This window comes from Schistocerca serialis, chromosome 4 (assembly GCF_023864345.2).
Source record: "Schistocerca serialis cubense isolate TAMUIC-IGC-003099 chromosome 4, iqSchSeri2.2, whole genome shotgun sequence".
In the NCBI taxonomy this organism is placed as follows: domain Eukaryota; kingdom Metazoa; phylum Arthropoda; class Insecta; order Orthoptera; family Acrididae; genus Schistocerca; species Schistocerca serialis.
The window spans coordinates 796,068,409-796,091,151 of NC_064641.1; the positions used below are offsets into that span (position 1 = coordinate 796,068,409).

General features: G+C 36.6%; 1 protein-coding gene across 1 annotated transcript in view; it reads left to right on the plus strand.

The window, feature by feature from the left end:
• LOC126474773 (sphingosine kinase 1-like) overlaps positions 1 to 14,601 on the plus strand; it is a 199,161-nt gene extending 184,560 nt beyond the window's left edge. The window contains exons 8-10 of the mRNA XM_050102248.1: positions 1,369 to 1,594; positions 4,748 to 4,887; positions 8,180 to 14,601. Of these exons, the coding sequence (XP_049958205.1) occupies positions 1,369 to 1,594; positions 4,748 to 4,887; positions 8,180 to 8,365 (552 nt within the window). The 3' untranslated portion in view covers positions 8,366 to 14,601. The remainder of the gene's footprint in view (positions 1 to 1,368; positions 1,595 to 4,747; positions 4,888 to 8,179) is intronic.
• The last annotated feature ends 8,142 nt before the right edge of the window (positions 14,602 to 22,743 follow it).

Below are 22,743 nucleotides of genomic sequence, written 5' to 3' on the forward strand. Positions count from 1 at the left end.
GCACTCATGGTTATGCTGTATGGCATAAACTCCTTGCTGAGTCTGTAACACCATGTGTGAGCTCTACCAAGCTACAGAAATTATCCAACGTAGTCTTTTCTGGCAACAATTAGTTGCTTCAATACATGGAATGCTGTTGTGTGTCAGTGGTTGAGTGCAGAGCCTATGTTTTAAAGTCAGTAAGAATGTGGCCAAAGAAAACATCTCGCTCATTATTATAACACCTCAGGAAGTTTTCTGCTTTTCTATTAGTATCATCAGCAAGGACAAAGGACATAGTTGGAGAGTAACACTCAAGATGATATGTAGGTCTCTTTGTGTAATTACTAGATATCAAAACTCAATTATAATTACAAAATTGTTGCAGCAGTACTTTGGATCAATTTTTCAGTAAGTACTGATGCTCTCTTTATTGTTTATTTTAAAACTACTGATGTCCTGAACTAAATACTCAAACCCGCACACCAGCCAGTGATTCACTGATTGCCTTGTCCTTGAAAATGTTTCAGATTTGTATGTTTGTTTGCATGGCCATCTGCCGCTGCAGCTATTATATGTTAATGGTTTTTTCATCTTAAGCTTCCACCAATTGGAAAGCATATTCCACCAGACATGTTTTTCTTCTGTGGCGTTTGGTGTTTTTGCTTCCAGTTTACATGTTATGAAATTCACTGTCTCTTTCTTTGCTGTTAGTGAAGGTTGAGGGTCAAAACTTTTGTCTTTTTTGAACCATCCTTTCCTTGCCCTGAATCTGTGTTTTTTTAATATTTCAAAAAAGTGACATGAAAATAACACAAAAAAGGTTTTCATCATTTTTAAACATGCTTTTTCTTGTGCTACATTTGTGTTTTTTCTATTCCATCCTACTTTTGTGAACATCACAATGACATTATTTCACTCAACACACTAATCTCCATCACTCCAACATTCTGAATACATAATTATTTATACAAACTTGCGCTTTTCTTCTTATTTTCTCATATTCTTCCCTGCTTAGCAATTGGGCTATTTTTATAATTCAGGCAAATACATTACCTCATTTGGCATTCAGCCACAAGTTCACTTGCCACAATGGCGTAGAGTCCACCCACATAAACCAAAAGCCCCACACATACAAGTAAACCTTACCGTACTCCATGTAATAAGTGACTAATACTCTACTTTTATTTCAGATCCACTGGTGTGTTTCATTTGTCACAAACTGTATTGTTAGCATTTAGGAAATAACAGTGAGGGATTTTCTACTTTTTATTTTTAATTTGCTTTGATTGGATAGTTAACATAGTGTGTTTCTGTCCACTGCTCCTAATTATGATTAATATTTACAAAACAATTAACATTGCATATCTTTTTTGTGTCAAACATTAGGGTATGAGTGACCTGGACAGTCCAGGATCAACAATGAGGCCACGTCTAGACAGCTATTACTCAGCAAATTCACGCTACAGTGCATACTTTTCAACTGCAGACTCAAGTTACCGATCTGTGGATGTGACAATAGCAGGTGACGGTAGCCCGCATGTTGTATATGGACCACCTTCACGTTTACCAGCCCTTACGCAGCCAGTGCCATCACACTGGAAGACTATTGAGGGTATGTGCATGATGAACATGATATTAAAAAAAAGAAAAAAGTAGTCTGTTTGGAGTTTCGTATTGGACATTCACAGTTTCTTAAATTAGTTATTGTAGCAGCCACTGAAACCAAAGTAATCTGGTAGCATATGTTCAGTTGGCTGAAAATATTTGGACTGGACTTAATTTTTATCCACCAGTTTCATTGAAACGTCTATTAAAAATATTATCAAAATTACTGATTCCATTTTTCATTGTTTTTGGTTGCATTCCTAATTTTATTTTCTATCCCTGAATCATACTCACAAGAATTACTCATAATTGCCACTTTTCCATGCGAAGGTAAAGTTTTCTTTGCATATGTCTTACTACAGGAATGATAAATGTCTTTGTGCTTACCCATTGCTCAACACCTTCAGTACACTCTGTTCATTCCAGTATTGATATCTACAGAGGTTTTTGTTAATATCTGGCTGTGTCAGTTATGGATAGTTTAAACTTGTGTAGTTTTGATTTTTGGTAATTAAAGTCAGCAAAGTAAATAAATACATTTGATTAAACAGTTTGTTCTTTGATGTGACTTCTGAAATTTTCCCAGCGTATTTCTTCTTCTAATAATTTCCAGGTATGCAGCCGGATCCCGTCGACATTCTGCCACGATATTTTGGCCCAGAGACGTCCGGCCATCATCAGGTGAGTACACAACTACTGAAGAGCCCGGGTGCAGTCGCGGTATTTATGCCAAATGTCGCGCATGCGAAATGTACTGGCATCCTACAGTGCATGCGTCAGATGTTGACATGCACGGCATAGCCGAGTTGTACGTGCTGCCCTCAGAGGTGAAAATAAAAGATCATCTAGTCATTGAGTATCGAATGACGCTGTCGATTCCGCTGTGATTGTATAATTTTAATAACAGGATTCCAATTTTTATCCAGCTGAAAGCCATTGTCACGATTTATAAGATTATCGGCAAGACGTATTTCCACTGATTATTTGACTACGGAATCCCAAAATCCAGAAACCGGAGCTAAAATTTTTGTTCCATTTTGGGATTCCGTAGTCAAAGAATCAGTGGAAATACGTCTCGCCGATAATCTTATAAATCGTGACAACGGCTTTCAGCTGGATAAAAATTGGAATCCTGTTATTAAAATTATACAATCACAGTGGAATCGACAGCGTCATTCGATACTCAATGACTAGATGATCTTTTATTTTCACCCCGAGGGCAGCATGTACAACTCGGCTATGCCACGCATGTCAACACCTGACGCATGCGCTGTAGGATGCCAGTACATTTCACATGCGCGAGATTCGGCATAAATACCGCGACTGCACCTGGGCTCTTCAGTAGTAGTGTACTCACCTGATGATGGCCGGACGTCTCTGGGCCGAAATATCGTGGCAGAATGTCGACGGGATCCGGCTGCATACCCGGAAATTATTAGAAGGGGTTTGTTCTTTGTCATTTATCGTAAAGACACACACGACAGCCAAAATGAATAGTTTTGGTTCAAGCCATTCTTTTTCTTTTAACTCTGCCTTCCTGAAATCACCAAGTGTGGTGGAACAGTGGTTAGCACATCGGATTTGCATTACAGAGTTTGGAGGCAGTTCTCATTCCCAACTGGCCTTCTATTATCAGATATTCTGTGGTTTCTGAAATTATAAAGGAAAATACTGTTGTGGTTCCTCTGAAGAACATGTATGATTTTCTTACCCCAGTCTGAGCTTATGCTCTGTCCCTCATGACACCATTGTCAACGGGATTTGAAACCAATCTTCCTTGCCTTGTTTTAAAAATCTGTGTCAGGTCAAACACCTCAGTTAATCATACTTCTTGTACTAACTCCTCTATACGATTCATCTCGTTCTGGTCTTAGTCGAAAGACTGATTTGATGCAGCTCTCCACACACCAGTCTATCCTGTGCAAACCTCTTCATCTCCAAATAACTATTGCAGCTTACATCCATTTGAACACACTTACTGTGTCAAGTGTTGGTCTGTCTCTACAGTTTTTAGAATTTTCTATATGTGTAGGAAACTAGAAACAAAGAAAATTTCATGTTACCATCTCATAGATTAAAAATTTATTGCAATACCATTCAGTAGATGGCTATGCAAATTTATGATGAATTAAAAGTGAAAACTTTCACAGTAGGTATCTAGCTTTGCTGAGAAGAAAATTAAATGCCAGTATTTTTGTTGTCACAGAAATTTTGAATTATGATAAAGCTATTGGGTCTTCAAGGCCTGTTCGGAAGTATTTATTGATTTTATTTGTGTAGAGTAATGTAATATCCTTGTGAAGATGATTGTACATTGAAATTAATTTAAGTTTTTTTTACTTTTTATATCTCAAAATTATTTTACTTATATTTAAAAGTCTCGTGTACATTAAATCAGTGATTTATGTATGTACATAATGAAATAATAAAATAGTGATTCTCTTTTCAAGTCACTGACCATTCTTTTCAACTGCTCTTCTAAGTGCTTCAGCACGAATGACAGGATAACACTGTCAACCTCAAAGGTTTTTTTTTTTTTTTTCCTGAACTTTAATTCCTTTTCCAAGTTTCTCATTTGTTTCTTTTAATGCTTGCTCAGTGTACAGATTGAATAAAATTGGGGATAGGGTACAGCCCTGTTTCACTCCCTTTTCAACTACTGCTTCCATTTCATGTCCTTCGAATCTTATAACTGCAGTCGAGTTTCTGCACAAGTTTCAGACAATCTTTTGCTTGGTGTATTTTATCTCTGTATTTCAGTCAACAATGTCAAAACCTGTCTTTAAATCCAAAGATTTACTTTTCTTTGGCCTATCTTCTAAAATACATCATTGAATCAGTACTGCCTCATGCATTCCTACACTTTTCTAAAACACAACTGATCTCCTCCAAAGTTGACATCTATTACTTTTTTCCCTTCTAAGGCAAATAAATTGTGGCAGTATTTTGCAATCATGATGTATTAAATTGAGAATACATAAATCAGTTTAATTTGAATACTTTTGCATAAATTCAAAGAATTTTTGGAATTAATATTACTACTAGTATGTAATTATAATAGACACTGTCATAGAAAAACGCATGCAGAATTATTCAAGTACCTTTCGATATTGTTGTTTTGTTCTCCACAAGCTAATAAATTTATTTCTTCTCCATGCAGGTGATTTTGTCTTGGTGCATGCATCATACCAGACACACCTTGGCTCCGACTGCCTCTTTGCACCCAGTTCTAAACTAGATGATGGTATTATCTGGCTGTTAATTATTCGTGCGGGAATAACGCGTACACAGTTGTTACAAGTAAGGTTTTGATAAAAATGTATGAAACACTTCTTCACATTGTTGGCCCTAATTATGGTTATGTAATTTTAGTTAATTATGCTATCTTGAAAGAAAATATTATACTTCAGCATACATTATCCAAAATAATAATGTCACCTGCTATGTAGTTGGAAAAATAGACAGTTTGATATGTATTTATTTATTTTGATCCAACATCTATTGATTTTTAAAAAAATGTTCCAGTTTTCTGGATAAGTCAGAGCCTTACTTACTAGAGTTACATATTATTGTCTGGCATTATTGGCATTATTATCTACACAACTTTTTCTAAATTTAGTTGAGAGAACAATGTTACATATATGGACAATACATAAAAACAATTTACTATCGCACGGTGTAAGATCTGAGATTCAAATATTTCTAGATAGATGGTCTTTCATCATACATGTGTACTAAATCTAGAAACTCATGTATTGAATACATAGGATTCTCTAGGAGCCATAATTTTAATTTCTTTTTTAGTTCTGTAATGGGCAATTTGGAGGTACTAGGATGGAAGCAATTCAGTAGTTTTATGGCTGCATAGTAAGGGATTTTTTCATAAAGTGTTGTTCTATGAGGTATGTTGTAGGGTCTGTCCATAAGTACAGGGCTATTACAAATGATTGAAGCGATTTCATAAATTCACTGTAGCTCCATTCATTGACACATGGTCACGACACACAACAGATACGTAGAAAAATTCATAAAGTTTTGTTCGGCTGAAGCCGCACTTCAGGTTTCTGCCGCCAGAGCGCTTGAGAGCACAGTGACACAAAATGGCGACAGGAGCCGAGAAAGCGTATGTCGTGCTTGAAATGCACTCACATCAGTCAGTCATAACAGTGCAACGACACTTCAGGACAAAGTTCAACAAAGATCCACCAACTGCTAACTCCATTCGGCGATGTTATGCGCAGTTTAAAGCTTCTGGATGCCTCTGTAAGGGGAAATCAACGGGTCGGCCTGCAGTAAGCGAAGAAACAGTTGAACGCGTGCGGGCAAGTTTCACGCGTAGCTTGCGGAAGTCGACGAATAAAGCAAGCAGGGAGCTAAAGGTACCACAGCCGACGGTTTGGAAAATCTTACGGAAAAGGCTAAAGCAGAAGCCTTACCATTTACAATTGCTACAAGCCCTGACATCCGATGACAAAGTCAAACGCTTTGAATTTTCGGCGCGGTTGCAACAGCTCATGGAAGAGGATGCGTTCAGTGCGAAACTTGTTTTCAGTGATGAAGCAACATTTTTTCTTAATGGTGAAGTGAACAGACACAATGTGCGAATCTGGGCAGTAGAGAATCCTCATGCATTCGTGCAGCAAATTCGCAATTCACCAAAAGTTAATGTGTTTTGTGCAATCTCATGGTTTAAAGTTTACGGCCCCTTTTTCTTCTGCGAAAAAAATGTTACAGGACACGTGTATCTGGACATGCTGGAAAATTGGCTCATGCCACAACTGGAGACCGACAGTGCCGACTTCATCTTTCAACAGGATGGTGCTCCACCGCACTTCCATCATGATGTTCGGCATTTCTTAAACAGGAGATTGGAAAACTGATGGATCGGTCATGGTGGAGATCATGATCAGCAATTCATGTCATGGCCTCCACGCTCTCCCGACTTAACCCCATGCGATTTCTTTCTGTGGGGTTATATGAAAGATTCAGTGTTTAAACCTCCTCTACCAAGAAACTTGCCAAAACTGCGAGCTCGCATCAACGATGCTTTCGAACTTATTGATGGGGACATGCTGCGCCGAGTGTGGGAGGGACTTGATTATTGGCTTGATGTCTGCCGAATCACTAAAGGGGCACATATCGAAAATTTGTGAATGCCTAAAAAACTTTTTGAGTTTTTGTATGTGTGTGCAAAGCATTGTGAAAATATCTCAAATAATAAAGTTATTGTAGAGCTGTGAAATCGCTTCAATCATTTGTAATAACCCTGTACATACAGGTTATGAACAGTTAGTATTTTAAATTCTTTAAACAAATTCCTGCAGGACTCCCTGGCACATTTCTTTCCCATGATTCTAAGTGCCTTCTTTTGTAGAATAAGTACACTTTTAATATTACCTTTACTACTGGATCCCCATACCTCTATCCCATAGCTTAGGTGGGATTCAAATAGTGCAAAATATATTTGCCCCAGAGTGGTAATGTTACAAAAAGGTGTCAGTTTTCTTAGGGTATATATGCTAGTTGATAGCTTTTTGCAAATGTCGTTTACGTGATTAGACCAGTTTAACTCTGCATCAAGTGTCAGCCCAGAAAATTTGGTCAAATATTCTTTTTTAATGTAGTCATCACCCATTAAAATTTGGTTTCCATGAGGTTTTTGTCTATCAAGATCAAATTCAATATAGGCGGATTTATTTGTGTTTAATTTTAGTTTGTTTTCATTAAAATATGTGCATAGTACTGGATAATTTGTACCTTTATTTCCCATTGCAATTTAATTGTTTTGCCTTTTTTACTGTGTGTGTGTGTGTGTGTGTGTGTGTGTGTGTGTGTGTGTGTAGGGGGGGGGGATACACATGGGTGCTTGTGTACATCAGTGAGAAGGAACCGTTACGGCTAACAATATGTACAAATAACTTGACAGATAACACATTTAGCTCTCAGTTTGTTTAAAGATGACAGTTGTGCACATGGAGGTCTACCATTAAAAATTGTTACAAAGTGTATAAACACTTTCAAATGATATGTACTTGATGCAAAGACTGGCAGCTGGCCCCTTAACATAAATAAATATGAGGTGTGCGAGTAAATAGACAAGACCACATAATGTTGTGTTATGAGTTTGTCATTCAGTCTCTGAAATCAATGACAACTACTAAGAACACAAAATCAATTGAATTAATGGAGAAGGTAGGGAAGTTTCAAAGAAGAACTGTGTGGTTTTGTGATAGCTTCATGCTTCAAGAAATTTTTTATTTTGTGCAATGTGGAATGCCTTGTTCTCTAAACAATGAGTACCGGAAGTCTAATATGAATCGAGGAATACATTGCTTCTAGCAACATATGATTTGTGTAATGTCCTCACTGCTAAAATTAGAGATTGGGGTTGGTGCTGATGGGTATCAACAGTTGTTGTTCTAGGAAATTGTATAGAAAGGGGACAATAGTTTTGGTACATTGTGTGTTCTGCCATTTGATGGCTTGTGGTGCACATAGATATAGTTATATGAAAGAGTGCATTCTGTGATGATTGATGATATGTTCTGTTCCAAAAATATTTCATGTTGCTAAATTCCAGTTTTTGTTGCAGTTCTTGCTTGGTCTTTCATCAGGAAGTCACTTGTCCTGTCCTCGGGCAGAAATGATTCCGGTGACAGCATTCCGCCTTGAGCCTGAGTCTACTCGTGGACACCTGACGGTGGATGGTGAACTTGTGGATTATGGTCCTGTGCAAGCAGAGCTTATGCCATCACTGGCAAACATTATGTCACGTTGATGAGGCTAGACAGGTTACTGCTATTCTGCCTTAGGTCTTCCTGTATGTATTTCCATGGTTACAGCATTCAGGAAGGAATGTGTTTTCAGTCGGAGCTGTTATTGCAGCCTGTTTCCATTTCACTAACTGAAGCTGCGTCTGTATGATAAACCATTCACCATTTGCCCAGTATTCTGTGTATTGAGACTGATTGTTTGCTCATTTGAGTACATAACTTCTGTACAACTTGCCTCTAAAAAGCTACACAATTTGTGTAGAAGTATGAAACTTGCCCTAAAAATCTGCACAACTTGTGTTGAAGTATCTCTTGCCTATGTTGCATGTGAATTTTGTATTTTAAAGAGAAGCACAAAAAGTTACAACCATGTTGTATGCAAACAATGTAAGGTGCTATTTTAACAAAATATTTACCAAAGAGGTAAGTGGAACATTCTCTAGTTGTCTGCATCACACAGTGGAATGCAACAGTTCCACAGCCTTTTTTGTGGGTGCATTGTGGCTACAATTATCATGTTTTCATGGTTGTAGAAAATTTATGTGCTGTTTAGTACTGGCAGTCTGATAAGACACACTTCTGTCTCAACGCTGCTGTGAATAGTACAACCTCATACTTTGTAGAGTGCAGATGTCCACTCCAAATTATTTTTCATTTTTTGACTCCAGACATATTACTGTACAGTCCTACATTCAGTATTTTTAAAATTCCATTGTGGATTTAGCTTTTAACTATGTAGTATCAAAACTCTGTCAAAACTATCTTGGAGTCTAATTATGGCTTGGAAGGTAATATTTGTATTGTTTATCCAGACCGAAACAGTAAACGATCATAGTAGGGTTTTAGTAATTTGTGAAATTAAAGACTAAACATAGTTACATATTACCCCCAGTTTTAGAAGAGATTTGCCATGTTAGATTTATCAAAAGTTCCTTTTCTGTTAATGGGATCTCTTCTTACAGGATTTGTGAATTTGTTTCTTACTTAGCTGTGTACGAAGAGTACAAGGAACTCAAATGCTGAACTTTTGATACACACTGACATGGCAAATGATGCAAGGGTCTTGCCATTTCCTGTTTTCTGTGCAGTCATTGTATGTTTGTTAAAATGTGAGCAAGTGCCAGGTTATAGGTACACTTAGTACTATAACAGTATTTTAGCATTCTTAAATAAACAGTATATTTGTAAACCATAGTAAAATTTACTGCCTATGAATAAAAATCAAACACAAATTGTACGGTAGTTTTACTGCAGAAATTCATCTGCATGTAAAGGTTTGCATTGCCAATAGTCCATTTCAAGGATGTTTCACTTCTATTTTTATGTGCTTAAATCAAGTCAACAATGCTGCAGAGTGATTCTTTACAAACTTGATTAATCATTTAAATATGGTGCTTTGCTGATATTGTTACCCAGTTTTCCTCGTAAATGCACTGTAAATATTTTTGCTACATTTAATTTGGACCTGTATTGGTCACTGGGCTGTATATACTGTAACTGTTTTGTACAAAGAACATGCTTCATACATTCCATCCAAGTGTTTAAAAATTTTAAAGTGTGTACATTTTTAATTATAATAAGCATAAAATGAGTTACTTGTTCAGAATCTGCTATTTTTCCCAACAATATGTTGTAACTTAATGTTTTTCAACTTGCCAATACATCTTTATGTAGGCTATAATATGTGATGATTTATCAGCACCTTGGATTTTTATTCACAGAGTTTTGTATTTTATCTTAAGCAAAGTAAATATAGTTCCTAGGGAGTAGCAGGAGAATAATATAAATTGCAATCAAACTTTTAATCATTCTAAATGTTTACAAATCTGTTAATGCGTTGGTTGTTGTGGTGGCTGCTGATAGATTCTTGGTCATGGAATCATAAAAAAGGCAGTATTTTAGTGTCACAAACTTTGTAATAAAATAGAAAGACTGTACTTACTACAAATGGAAGTCATGACAGAACTGCCATGAAAACTGAGGTAAACAAAAAATTGCAATAGAGAAGCAATGAATACATTTACCAGAACCATAAAAATAGAAACAGAGCAGAAGTCTAGATATTAAAGGAGAAAAATAAGTCTTGCGGTGACTTAGAGAGCTAGAAATATCAGATGATGTCATGGAAGAAATCAAATGTTTTATTTCATTGGACCCTGGAAACTATTAAATACTTCAGTTGTTTCCCAATTTTTCTTGCTAACGTTTGTAGACTGGACTTTAGTCTTGGACACTCAAGATCAGTCACTGGTTCTTATCATGTTGCTGTAATGTGCTGCACACTTTCTACTTTTTTAATATGTCAATTATCCTGTATAGTGTAATTTTTATATTTGACTTTTAATATTCAATACTGTGTATATAATATCTACTAAGACAATTTATATTGTTATTAGTGTTGGACACTCCCTAGTCTGAGCCGGAATACCCAAAGAAAGTCTTAACAAAACCAGTCTCTGAAAAAAAAAATTCATATTGGACAAAAACTACAGCCTGTAAGTTACCACAATATACCATCTTGAAGACACGTACATATTGATTATTTAAGTCTGAAGTTGAACTACTTTCAGTACAAAGCATATCATGCAAATGGTGTAAATTAGGCATCCTGTGGTTAGTTATTTGTTTGCCCTTGTTCCAATGTTTTTAATTCTGTACTTTTATTCATTATTGCAAAAAATGAATAAAAAAAAGAAATGAGTAGAATTGTACACAAATTGAGAACGGAATGAATGTCTGGAACGGATAACGAATTTCTTGGAATTATGACTTGTTTGAGTGTGAACCTGGCATCAAAAATGATTAAATATTTTGTATGTGGACAGATGTGAGAGACAATTACAGGAAAATCACCACTCCAAAATTGTTCATTCTTTATTTCCAACTGTATGAATTTACAGTATGACTTTTGCCACCACAGTCAGCTGAATCAATTCCGCATTAAGGTAGTTATCAACCTTATAGGAAGTGGTCTGCATTTGCATCTTGTCTCAGTATTTCTGATTTGATTGATACATTGGCCATCCTATTCATCATTTCTCACATTCTGTTTCTTTACACTTTCATACAGTCAACAAAGCTTCGGAAAAAGATTCAAAAGGAATTAGGTTTTGTGAGTTGAAGTATGAACTGAAGCATACCACCCTTTTTAAGATACAAATAAAGTTTTAAAAATCTTATGATCATGTTAATAATGGATGCTTCATTTTACTTGCTGATAGTAAATCACTCACTGGTTTTATGTTAACTTAAAAATGTAGCACAAAATGGCTTATCAGTTTATCTGCACAGTGCCATACTATTCACTATGTTACATAGTGATAGAGAAATGTTGCTCACTTTCATCTGGCACCAGTGTACATTGTAAGCAAAATAACAAAGTCTTTATTTGTATATTTTACTCACTAGCTCCTTCCTGTCACTACTTTCTTATTTTAAATATTTTCACTTTTCTTTTTTTGTTGTTTTGATTTTTTAAATTTATTTACTTGTAAACTTACCAGTCATGTCATTGAACCACTATTTCACATCATCTAATTGTTTCCACATTTATACAATGCTGAAGGATTGTGAACAGAATACAAACACCAGGATCAGTGAAAGCTTCAGAACATACTGTCAAATCCGAGATCAAAGTCTGAGTGTCTTCTGCTTAGCATTGATACAGTAAGTGATCATCTTTAATCATTCATTCATTACTAGTTTGCTATTTTTCATTGTTGTCCATAAATTAAAAGTTTCTTACTGCTTAGGTACAGTCCATATTACCATCTTACCCTGTGTCATTATTTTCACTTAAATATAAAATACTGATTTATTAAAACCTCATCTTTTCATGTTCACATTTGCTTCTATTGTGTGTTTTCTTATTATCTGCACTCTCTCCACCATCATCCTATAAAGCAGGCAGACTGTACTTATTGTTCAGTTAAGTAGTCCACCTATTAATAAAACTGATACTGTGATATGCTTTGATTAACTTATAATGTGAAAAATGAAGTATTTTTATATGAATTGCAATAATAAAAAGACAGCTGTTCCAAGTCCTCAACCCTCAATGAGATTGATTACAAGACACAGATTCTTCATTAGTTGTTGTTTGTTAATACTGAAATGCTGCCTCATTTATGATGTGAAAATTTGAGTTATTAACATTTGTGTATTTTTGAGGAACTGACTTATTAGCCTATGTGTAGTAGACAATGGCTCTTTGCTGGAGGTGTTGAGTTTTTGGAAAGATACAAGAGCATGACGTCACTAAGAAGAGAAAGAAGTAGAGCAAGAGAGCTGAATTTTTCGGTAGCCATATTCATTAAAATATGCACTGCAGGTATATGTTGTGGTGGCAGTGGATGCCTCTTTTCTATAAATGGATAACTGTTGTTATATTTGACTTTTGAGAGTTTGTTCACAAATGCTGTGTTCCATATTGGCATAATTCCTTTCTGAATATGAATTATTACGTACTCATCTGTCTTAATCTTTGAGTTTTCTTGTTTTCAGTTACAGTTGTTTTATTGAGAAATATTACTACTGGGATTTCACTTGTATTTCAATACACTATTTTTAACAGTTTGTTTTTCTCTGACTATCATAAAAATAAAAGGTTAACTGTAACTGCCTTTCAGTATATCAGCTCACAAAAGTTTATACCTTGTCTTGAACAATCCTGGAACCATTATACAGTATTGACTGTATTTTAATGGTGAAGTCATGAGACAGAACTTTTCTCCAGTTATAGCAGGCCTTTTTCTCTTTCAAAGTTACTATACACAGTTTGTTTTCTCTGCGAGAAGCGCTTAAGATCCTGTACTAACATTTTGGAGGAGTGTGGTTGATATGCTCATCAAGATATGGGTTTTGTGTGGTTTCCATTACTTCTGGTAATTGCTGGGGTAGTCTTGGTACAATTACATCATGTCTACTACCTCTTCTGTCCCCATACAATTTATAGGATGTTAAAATTGTCCTGCCTTTCATCCTTTTCTCATTGCATGATCAATACATTAATCTGATGCACGACCATTATGATTCTCATCATCTTAATTCTCCTTGTTCTTTTCCTCCTTATCTCTTGACGATCTTGAATTCCCCTTATTTCCAATCTGTCCCCATGTGTTCATTCACATTATATATTTCCTTACTTCTTCATTCGTCATTTTCTTCTCCTACCCTGTTTTTGTCATATGCTTCAATTTTGATTCCCATGTGCCTTGTTCATGGTCTTTTTTTTTTTCATACAGACTTGGCAAGTACTGCAGGCTGTGAGTGCACTTTAGCCGTGCTTTAACATATCATAGCAAATGTTTCTTTTAATGACACACTAATCTACAAATAATTTATTCTTATTTTCTTCTCTCCTTTGCAGATTACAGGTGACATTCCCTTTTTTCTAATTTTTATTTCATATTGAATTTTTTATTAAAAAAAATATTTCATATTCATTTGAGAGAAGATTTTCTTCATTAGTAGCGGAACATAGTTTTTGGACTAATTTACAGAACTGTAATGTGTTCAAAGATTAATTCATATTTGTAATTGTTTCAAACATATATTGCCACTAGTAGAGAATGATCTTTACTAACTGCAAATAATTTTAATGTGATAGAAACAATACATCATCAGCACTGTTGTATCTTTTAAAAGTTTTTGTATTATTGTAGAATTTATTTTAGAAACAGCAATTACATTATTTCACATCACAATTTGGCAGTGGTATTTATGTTTTGGGGCCATTAATTTAGAAATCTGTGTTTTTAATTCTGAATTTGGTTTCTATATCTGCAATCTGCAGATACATTATAGGTCTGTTATAGCTGTTGAGAGACCTATGATCAATAATTTCCTCCTCCATTGTCTGCTTCCCCATTGCTCCACTTGCCTTAGATATCTGTGACATAAATTCTTTCTTTCCAAGAGACTGAATTCTTATAGGATGGCTTCCAAACACAATGTGGATTAATATGAGTCCACTAGTCGAGAAGAACATTGATAAGTGTTTCTTTTAGAGAGGTGATACTGATATTCTATTGATCTCTTGGAACAGAGTATGAAATATTTACAATAATGTGGTGTACTGTGATTGAAAACTTTGTGGTTGTGCCATGGTAATAAATGTATAGTGTGTACATACCTGTTTGAATATATTATTTTATATTTTTGGTATTTCTTATGTTATTGTAAATAAAATGGATCTTATATATAATAAATGTGTGGGAATAAATATAAACTGCACAGTTTTCTCAGCTCCTGAGTAAATTTCTCAGACAGATTTGTTATAGTTTCTGGAATGACAAATAAAATGTTTCAAATAATAAAAGAATTTTTCAATCTTTTACATTAGTTACTGTTCCCAAAATCACACCAGAACTTTCCCAATTCCGGGAAAGAGTAGGTTTGTGACTTCTGTTGCGTTCATAATTTGTTATTAGTAGTGGTTTAGATCCTATTACTTTTCTGCAAGCTATAGAGAATGGCTGAGCATAATTTTGTACTGAATTAAGCTGTATTTTGTCATATGCTGTTAATAACATTCATTATTGTATTTTGGAACTGCTTTGATTTTCACTTACTGCTATACATTTTCTGATATATTTCGGCGTATGTGATACCACAATTACTCTTTCTAGTCATTTAGTTGCTCATTGTGTGTTCACATGTCCTTCATTTTCTTCCATGCCTGAGTTCTTTTATCTTCACACTGCAAGTTCTGTATAAGAAGACAGCTGTGAGCAAATTTACCTTAAGCTCTAGTTATGATCTAATGAAGCAAAGTTGGATATATACTATTTCACACTCCTTAATCAGAAAACGGATGCCTTTTCATAGCAGTAAAATAAATGATGGGAACATATAGAAAAGATTTTCACATTTTGGGTAAGAGAAATTATGAAACAGTACAGCATGTGCAAGGAAAACCTGTTTTTACTTAAAAATAATAGCTTGAAATGGCCTGGAAGTCGGGACAGGTTCCATCAGACTGGACAAAAGCAGTAATCACACTAATCTTTAAACATGGAAACAGAAAAGATTGTAACAACTACAGAGGTATCTCTTTAATCAGCGTTGTGGGTAAAATCTTCTCAGGTATTGTTGAAAGGAAAGTGCAAGTATTAGTTGAGGACCAATTGGATGAAAATCAGTGTGGGTTTAGGCCTCTTAGAGGTTGTCAGGACCAGATCTTTAGGTTACGGCAAATAATGGAGAAGTATTACGAGTGGAACAGGGAATTGTATCTATGCTTTATAGATCTAGAAAAGGCATATGACCGGGTTCCTAGGAGGAAGTTATTGTCTGTTCTACGAGATTATGGAATAGGAGGCAAACTTTTGCAAGCAATTAAAGGTCTTTACATGGATAGTCAGGCAGCAGTCAGAGTTGACGGTACATTGAGTTCATGGTTCAGAGTAGCTTCAGGGGTAAGACAAGGCTGCAACCTGTCTCCACTGTTGTTCATATTATTTATGGATCATATGTTGAAAACAATAGACTGGCTGGGTGAGATTAAGATGTGTGAACACAAAATAAGCAGTTTTGCATATGCGGATGACTTAGTTGTGATGGCAGATTCGATTGAAAGTTTGCAAAGTAATATTTCAGAGCAAAATCAGAAATGTAAGGACTATGGTATGAAGATTAGCATCTCTAAAACGAAAGTAATGTCAGTGGGAAAGAAATATAAACAGATTGAGTGCCAAATAGGAGGAACAAAGTTAGAACAGGTGGACAGTTTCAAGTACTTAGGATGCATATTCTCACAGGATGGCAACATAGTGAAAGAACTGGAAGCGAGGTGTAGCAAAGCTAATGCAGTGAGTGCTCAGCTACGATCTACTCCCTTCTGCAAGAAGGAAGTCAGTACCAAGACTAAGTTATCTGTGCACCGTTCAATCTTTCGACCAACTTTGTTATATGGGAGCGAAAGCTGGGTGAATTCAGGGTATCTTATCAATAAGGTTGAGGTTACGGATATGAAAGTAGCTAGGATGATTGCAAGTACTAGTAGATGGGAACAATGGCAGGAGGGTGTCCACAATGAGGAAATCAAAGAAAAACTGGGAATGAACTCTATAGATGTAGCAGTCAGGGCGAACAGGCTTAGATGGTGGGGTCATGTTACACGCATGGGAGAAGCAAGGTTACCCAAGAGACATGGGTTCAGTAGTAGAGGGTAGGAGGAGTCAGGGCAGACCGAGGAGAAGGTACCTGGATTCGGTTAAGAATGATTTTGAAGTAATAGGCTTAACATCAGAAGAGGCACCAATGTTAGCATGGAATAGGGGATCATGGAGGAATTTTATAAGGGGGGCTATGCTCCAGATTGAACGCTGAAAGGCATAATCAGTCTTAAATGATGATGATGATGATGGTGAATAATAGCTTTTGAGGCCACTAGGGGGGTCACATGCATGTTGGGTTGCGATTGGTGATTGCTCACACATTTGAATGTGAATTGTGCTGAGGGTGTGGATAGGAGTGGTGCAGTTCCTTAGTGCACAGGCCAAGTTTCACAGTGGGAACAGCCTCAAGGATAAAATAATTTATTTGTGGGAGGGGTACATGGTGGGAGCTGATAGGATTTTCATTAGTATGTTGTCAATGTTGATTATATGAAGGAACACTTCTATGGGGTGAGGCAGAAAAAGTTTTCTGAAAATTATGTTCTTTTAGCATATAATTTCAGTTCAGCACAAAAGCTGGCTGGTGCTTTCAAGATAATTATATCATTGTACCACAAGGGGTGTACGTACCACTATGCCATTTGTCAGTACATGCATCAGTTCTGGGTGTATTTAAGATTGATGGGATGATCATTAATTAAAACTTCTGGGATAAGAGGCTATGGTCAAAGAGTAGAACTTCTCCCTCCTGATGTTTCATTACCAATTGTGGGCAACATCTGAGGTGAGTCAATGACTGGCGGCTGCTGGACCATGGAGGTCCCGTTTACATAGAGTGCAAAGAGTGTGCCACCACTCATCATGTGCTGTCAATAGTAAAAACTCTCTCTGACTAACGTCATTACTCTCAATCAAAGATAATCAATTGTCACATCATTGTTACAAAGTAGACTGCCATATCTTATCTAACTTTAAGCCTCATTCTTTTCTGTTAAAATCATTGTGGTGTTTATAAATCTCTATGGCTTCTCTGTGCACACATAATGTGATGTCTTAGGTACCATGCTTGTCTCCCTAAATTTTATTTCATGATCACAGTTTTCAAAAACATGTTCCACTACAGCCGATTTGTTGGTGTGTCCCAGACGACAGTTTCTTTTGTGTTCAGTTAGGTGGGTATTAACACTTCTTTTCATTGTTCCAATACAAACCTTTCCACGACTATACAGAATTTTATACACCACAGGGATTGCAAAAGGGTGTCGTATGTCTTTTGCCGATCTTAAACATTCACTGATTTTCTCAGTGGGTATAAAGATCGTTTCAACTCAAATCTTTTCCAGAACTTTTCTTATACAGTCCATAATGTTGTGGATAAACGGGAGAAAGACTTTCCCAGCCAAAGAAGGTGGTTGTTGTTGTTGTTGTTGCTGCTGCTGCTGCTATTGTTGCATGTTTTCGGACACTTTTCTTCTGGGATGGAGTGCTTGATCTATCTCATTATCAATGTATCCATTTTTCTTAAGAGCTGTTCACAAATTGTTTAGTTTCTGTTGCAAATAGACTGGCTCATAGATTTTATGGGCCCTGCCTGGGATGTACAGAGAAGTGATAGAGATTTATAAACATCACAATAATTTTAACAGAAAAGAATAAGACTTTAAAAAGTTAGATACGATATGGCAACCAATGATGTGAACAAAGACTACCTTTGATTGAGAGTAATGACATTTGTCAGAGAGAGCTTTACTGGTAACAGCACATGATGAGTGTTGGTGCCCTCCAAGCACTCTATGTAAATGGAACATCCATGGCCCAGCAGCCAGTCATTGACCCGCTTTGGGAGATGCTGCCCGCAGTTGGCAACAAAACATCTGGAGGAAGAATTTCTACCATTCGGCCACTGCCTCTTAGCCCGGAAGTTTTAATGAATGAAGATGCCAGACGTGAAAGCCTACACGTTATGATTGATGGGGTGGTTACCGTATTTACTCGAATCTAAGCCGCACTTTTTCCGGTTTTTGTAATCCAAAAAACCACCTGCGGCTTAGAATCGAGTGCAAAGCCAGCGGAAATTCTGAAAAAAGTTGGTGGGTGCCGCCACAACTTACTTCTGCCGTCGAATATATGTAGCGCTACACAGGCATGCTTTGTAGGCACAAAGATAAATACTGGGGCCAAAACCTCTGCATCAGTAAATAAATTTTAAAAAAAGGTGGAAGACGAGCTATTTTCAATGTACTACGAAAATCCGACTGGCAAGACTGTTTGGGATGTTTGTCAATATGGCCAACTCTACGTTCTGAATTTTTTCCTATCTGTGAGAAGAGATGGTTGCTATAATAGGAACTTTTATAAATTGTGCATCACATGCAGTATTCTCGTCACCATAAGAATAATACGCATATAAACGTTTTGCCATGTATTGTTTCACGTTTGCTGCTATCTCATTTAAATCCGGCCTGCCTAATAAACTGCGAAACTAGAGTGAGACAACAGCAAACGCGGAAGAATATAAATATCATGTCATGTTTATATTCATATTATTCTTATACTTAATAGTGATACAGTCAGAAATGAAGCACGGCAATTGACTAGATTTTTAAATCTAAGATGACTCTAATTTCTGTGTAGAATGTAATGTACTAAAGAGGCGCCTGCAAAGATTTTCAAACGGAGAAAAATTTTCGCTGAACTCTCGTTCAGAACATCTTCTATCATACGCAGTCTATTATTTGGTTCTTGTTGATCATTATCAAAGAAAGCAGCAGTGTAAGTAACAACAAATAGAAGTTTCTTGCCATTGTTTCGCTAATGAGACGATCCCTCTTTTTTTTAAAAAAAAAAAAAAAAAGTGGCGGCAGCGCGCACAAAAGCATGCGCCAGACAATGCGTGACACAATACAGTAACGCATTTTCAGCTTAGAGTGATGTAAACACCTTTAACAAAGAAAACTGCGCTTATCAGATCAAAGAAAAATAAGCTATCAATTCAAACCAGACGAAGCACGTGGAAAAGGAAGGGTACCCGTATAAATGCGGAAGGAGCGCCTGACGCATAGCAATGGCTACCTGGTAAAGTTTACTGCTGAGCTTACGACTCGAACCAAACTACTGTCGCTGTATAGTCATTCATTTGACCTAAATTGTGTCTCATATTACAATGGACCAACTTTGTTTCGATTTGGAGATGCGGCCTATAATTTTTCTCCCCCCTTGAATTTCGAGGCTCAAATTTCAGGTGCGGCTTGGATTCGGGAAAATATTTTTTCCTTGATTTCGAGTCTCATTTTTCAGATGCGGCTTAGATTTGAGTGCGATTCGAGTAAATACGGTACCTATGTAAAAAAGGCCGTGGGGTTGTCAGTTTGCTTTACGGTATACTCAGTGTCATAATAGTGATTTTGAGTGGCCAAAACCTCCCTGAAGAACACCACCTTGGATAGAGATAAATACTTTGTTAGTTGGTAGATTACTGTCTGTGAGATAGTGTCTAACAATGAGGAAAGCATTTACTGCCAGAAGAAATGAAACATTTTGTCTTCAGCAATAGTTTGGGATATATCATCTGTATAATTTTTAAAAGGAAAGCGGTTGATTATTCTGGGATTCATATAAGGATAAATCCTTGTGGTCTACGTATGACATGGTTCTCGGGAAATCATCCTCAGAATGATTGGGTATACACTAGTAATGTAACGTGTAACACTCGATCACAATGCACTTGCCTCGTTTCATGCCTGCTGCAATGTGTTGGCAACCTACATGCTTCCTTCCAGCACAAAATATTCAGAAAGATGGTGGTGCCTTACTGTACTGAATTAAGCTGTATTTTGTCAGATGCTGTTAATAACATTCATTATTGTATTTTGGAACTGCTTTGATTTTCACTTACTGATCTCTGATTATATTGCAGGATGCTGTCTGCTCATTTCCCACTCAGACATTCCACCTATTCCTTTGTGCTTCTGTCAACATCTTTTGCATTACCGATATGTTTCTTTATTTTTATCTACTCATTTAACTAACCCCTACCGAACCCAATATATTATTTCCATTGAAACTCATCTGTTTCTGCTTCACCTCTGTCCCTTCTCATTTTGCAGACTCTGACTACTGCTGCACAGCTTTAAAAATTAGATTTCAGGATTTTGCTCTCATCTTTTATAACTGATTTTAATTTAATTTCCATCCCACACTATGTTTCCTCTCCCATCATATATTTACAAGAAATTTCAAAAACTCTTCCTTCTCCCTGGAAAAATAAATTCCAGATTCTCAACAACTGTGTTACCAGTAGTAGTCCTCTTAATCTTTTCTTCGTAACTTTTCAAGTACGTGTCTTGTGTAGGCCTAAAGTAAATACATGAAGGTCTCATATGAAAAGCTCATTTTTTTAAAAAAAATAAAATAAAAACTGTGTCAATGAAATACTTTATTCTGAATTTTAGCAGAGTGCCTTTCTTGCTCTCAGCTATATTATCGTTAATGATCTACATCTACAGTGTACTCTGCAAACCACTATGAAGTGCATTGCAGTGTGTACTTCCCATTGATTGTGCAAGTTATTGGGGGTTCTCCCCAGTCTACTCATATACAGAATGTGGGAATAATGATGGTTTAAATGTCTCTATGTAAGCTACAATTAGTCTAATCTTATCTTTGAGGTTGCTACAGGAATAATACATAAGAGGTTGTAATGTAGGCCTAGAATCATCATTTAAAGTTGGTTCTTGAAACTTTGTAAGTAACCTTTCGCATGATAGTTTGTGTTTATCTCTTAGCATCTGCCAGTTAATTTTTTTGGCCTCTGTGTGATGCTCTCCCATGGGCCAAACAAATGTTTAACCATAGCAATTTTGTGCTGGTCTTCTTCGTATACATCCAATACGCCCTGTTAATCATATATGGTATGGGTGCAACAGATTTGAACAATATTCTGGTACGAGTTGCACAAGTGTTTTGTAAACTATTTCCTTTGTACACTGATCGCATTTCTCTAGTATTCTACCAACCAGCCAAAGTATGTAACCTGTTTTAGCTGTTACTGAACTTATGTGATCATTCCATTTCATACCCCAACGAACTGCTACACCCAGATATTTGTATGAGTTGACTAGTTCCAACAGTGACTCACTGATCGTGTAGTCATATGATACCATATTTTATCATTTTGTAAAGTGCAAAACTTGAAATTTCTGGACATTTAAAGCAAGCTCCTAATCCTTGCGCTACTTTGAAATCTTATTGAGAGCTCCCTGAGTATTAGTGCAAGTTTTTTCATACAGAACGTCACTATTGATAACTGAATCATCTGTAAAACGTCAGAGGTTACTATTAATGTTGTGTACAAGTTCATTAATGTTTGAGGGGTATTGAATAAGTAATGTAATGATTTTTTTTTCTTGGACAATTTTGGTTGAAACGTGTGGAATTTGTTGTTGGACATTGTGGAATATTCCTGCTTCAGCCCCTATAGTTTCAGGAAGTTCCAAAGGTAGCAGTGCAAAATGCTGTCCATAATGCTGGTGTGTTCCAGGCTGAGAGCTGTCACTGAGTTTCTTTTAGCAGAAAACCAGAGCATTGCAGATATTCATAGATGCTTGCAAAATGTTTATGGAGAACTGGCAGTGAACAAACTCGCTGTGAGTCACTGGGTGAGTCGTCCGTCATCATTGCAGCAACAAGATCGTGCAAACCTGTCTGATTTCCTGTAAGGCAGCCAGTCACACATGGCTGCAACTCCTGCAGTGTTGGACTTCAGTGTGTTCATCGGCCTCACACAGGTCTGTATACCCGAGAGGACCTCACAAAACTTCATTGGACTGCTCTTCCTCATCCATTTTACAGTCCGGACCTCACACCTTCTGACTTCCATCTGTTTTGCCCAATGAAGGATGCACTCTGTGGGAAGCAGTATGTGGATGATGGGAAGGTCGTTGATACAACAAGACCTCGACTCCAATATTGACCAGTAGAGAGATACCATGCGGGCATGCAGTCCCTCCCAGTAAGATGGGTAAAGCTGTCTCTTTGGATGGAGATCATGTTGAAAAATTGGGTTTTGTAGACCAAAGACTGGGAAATAATATGGTATATTGGAATCCTGAATAAACCCTACCTTCTTACAGAAAAAAATGTGTTGAATTACTTATTGAATGTCCTTTGTACAACATGAACAGCAAGGGTCAATGACTGTCCATACAAGATAACATAATTATAAATGAAAAGCACAAAATTGTCACAATCTAGCTTGTTGCAGA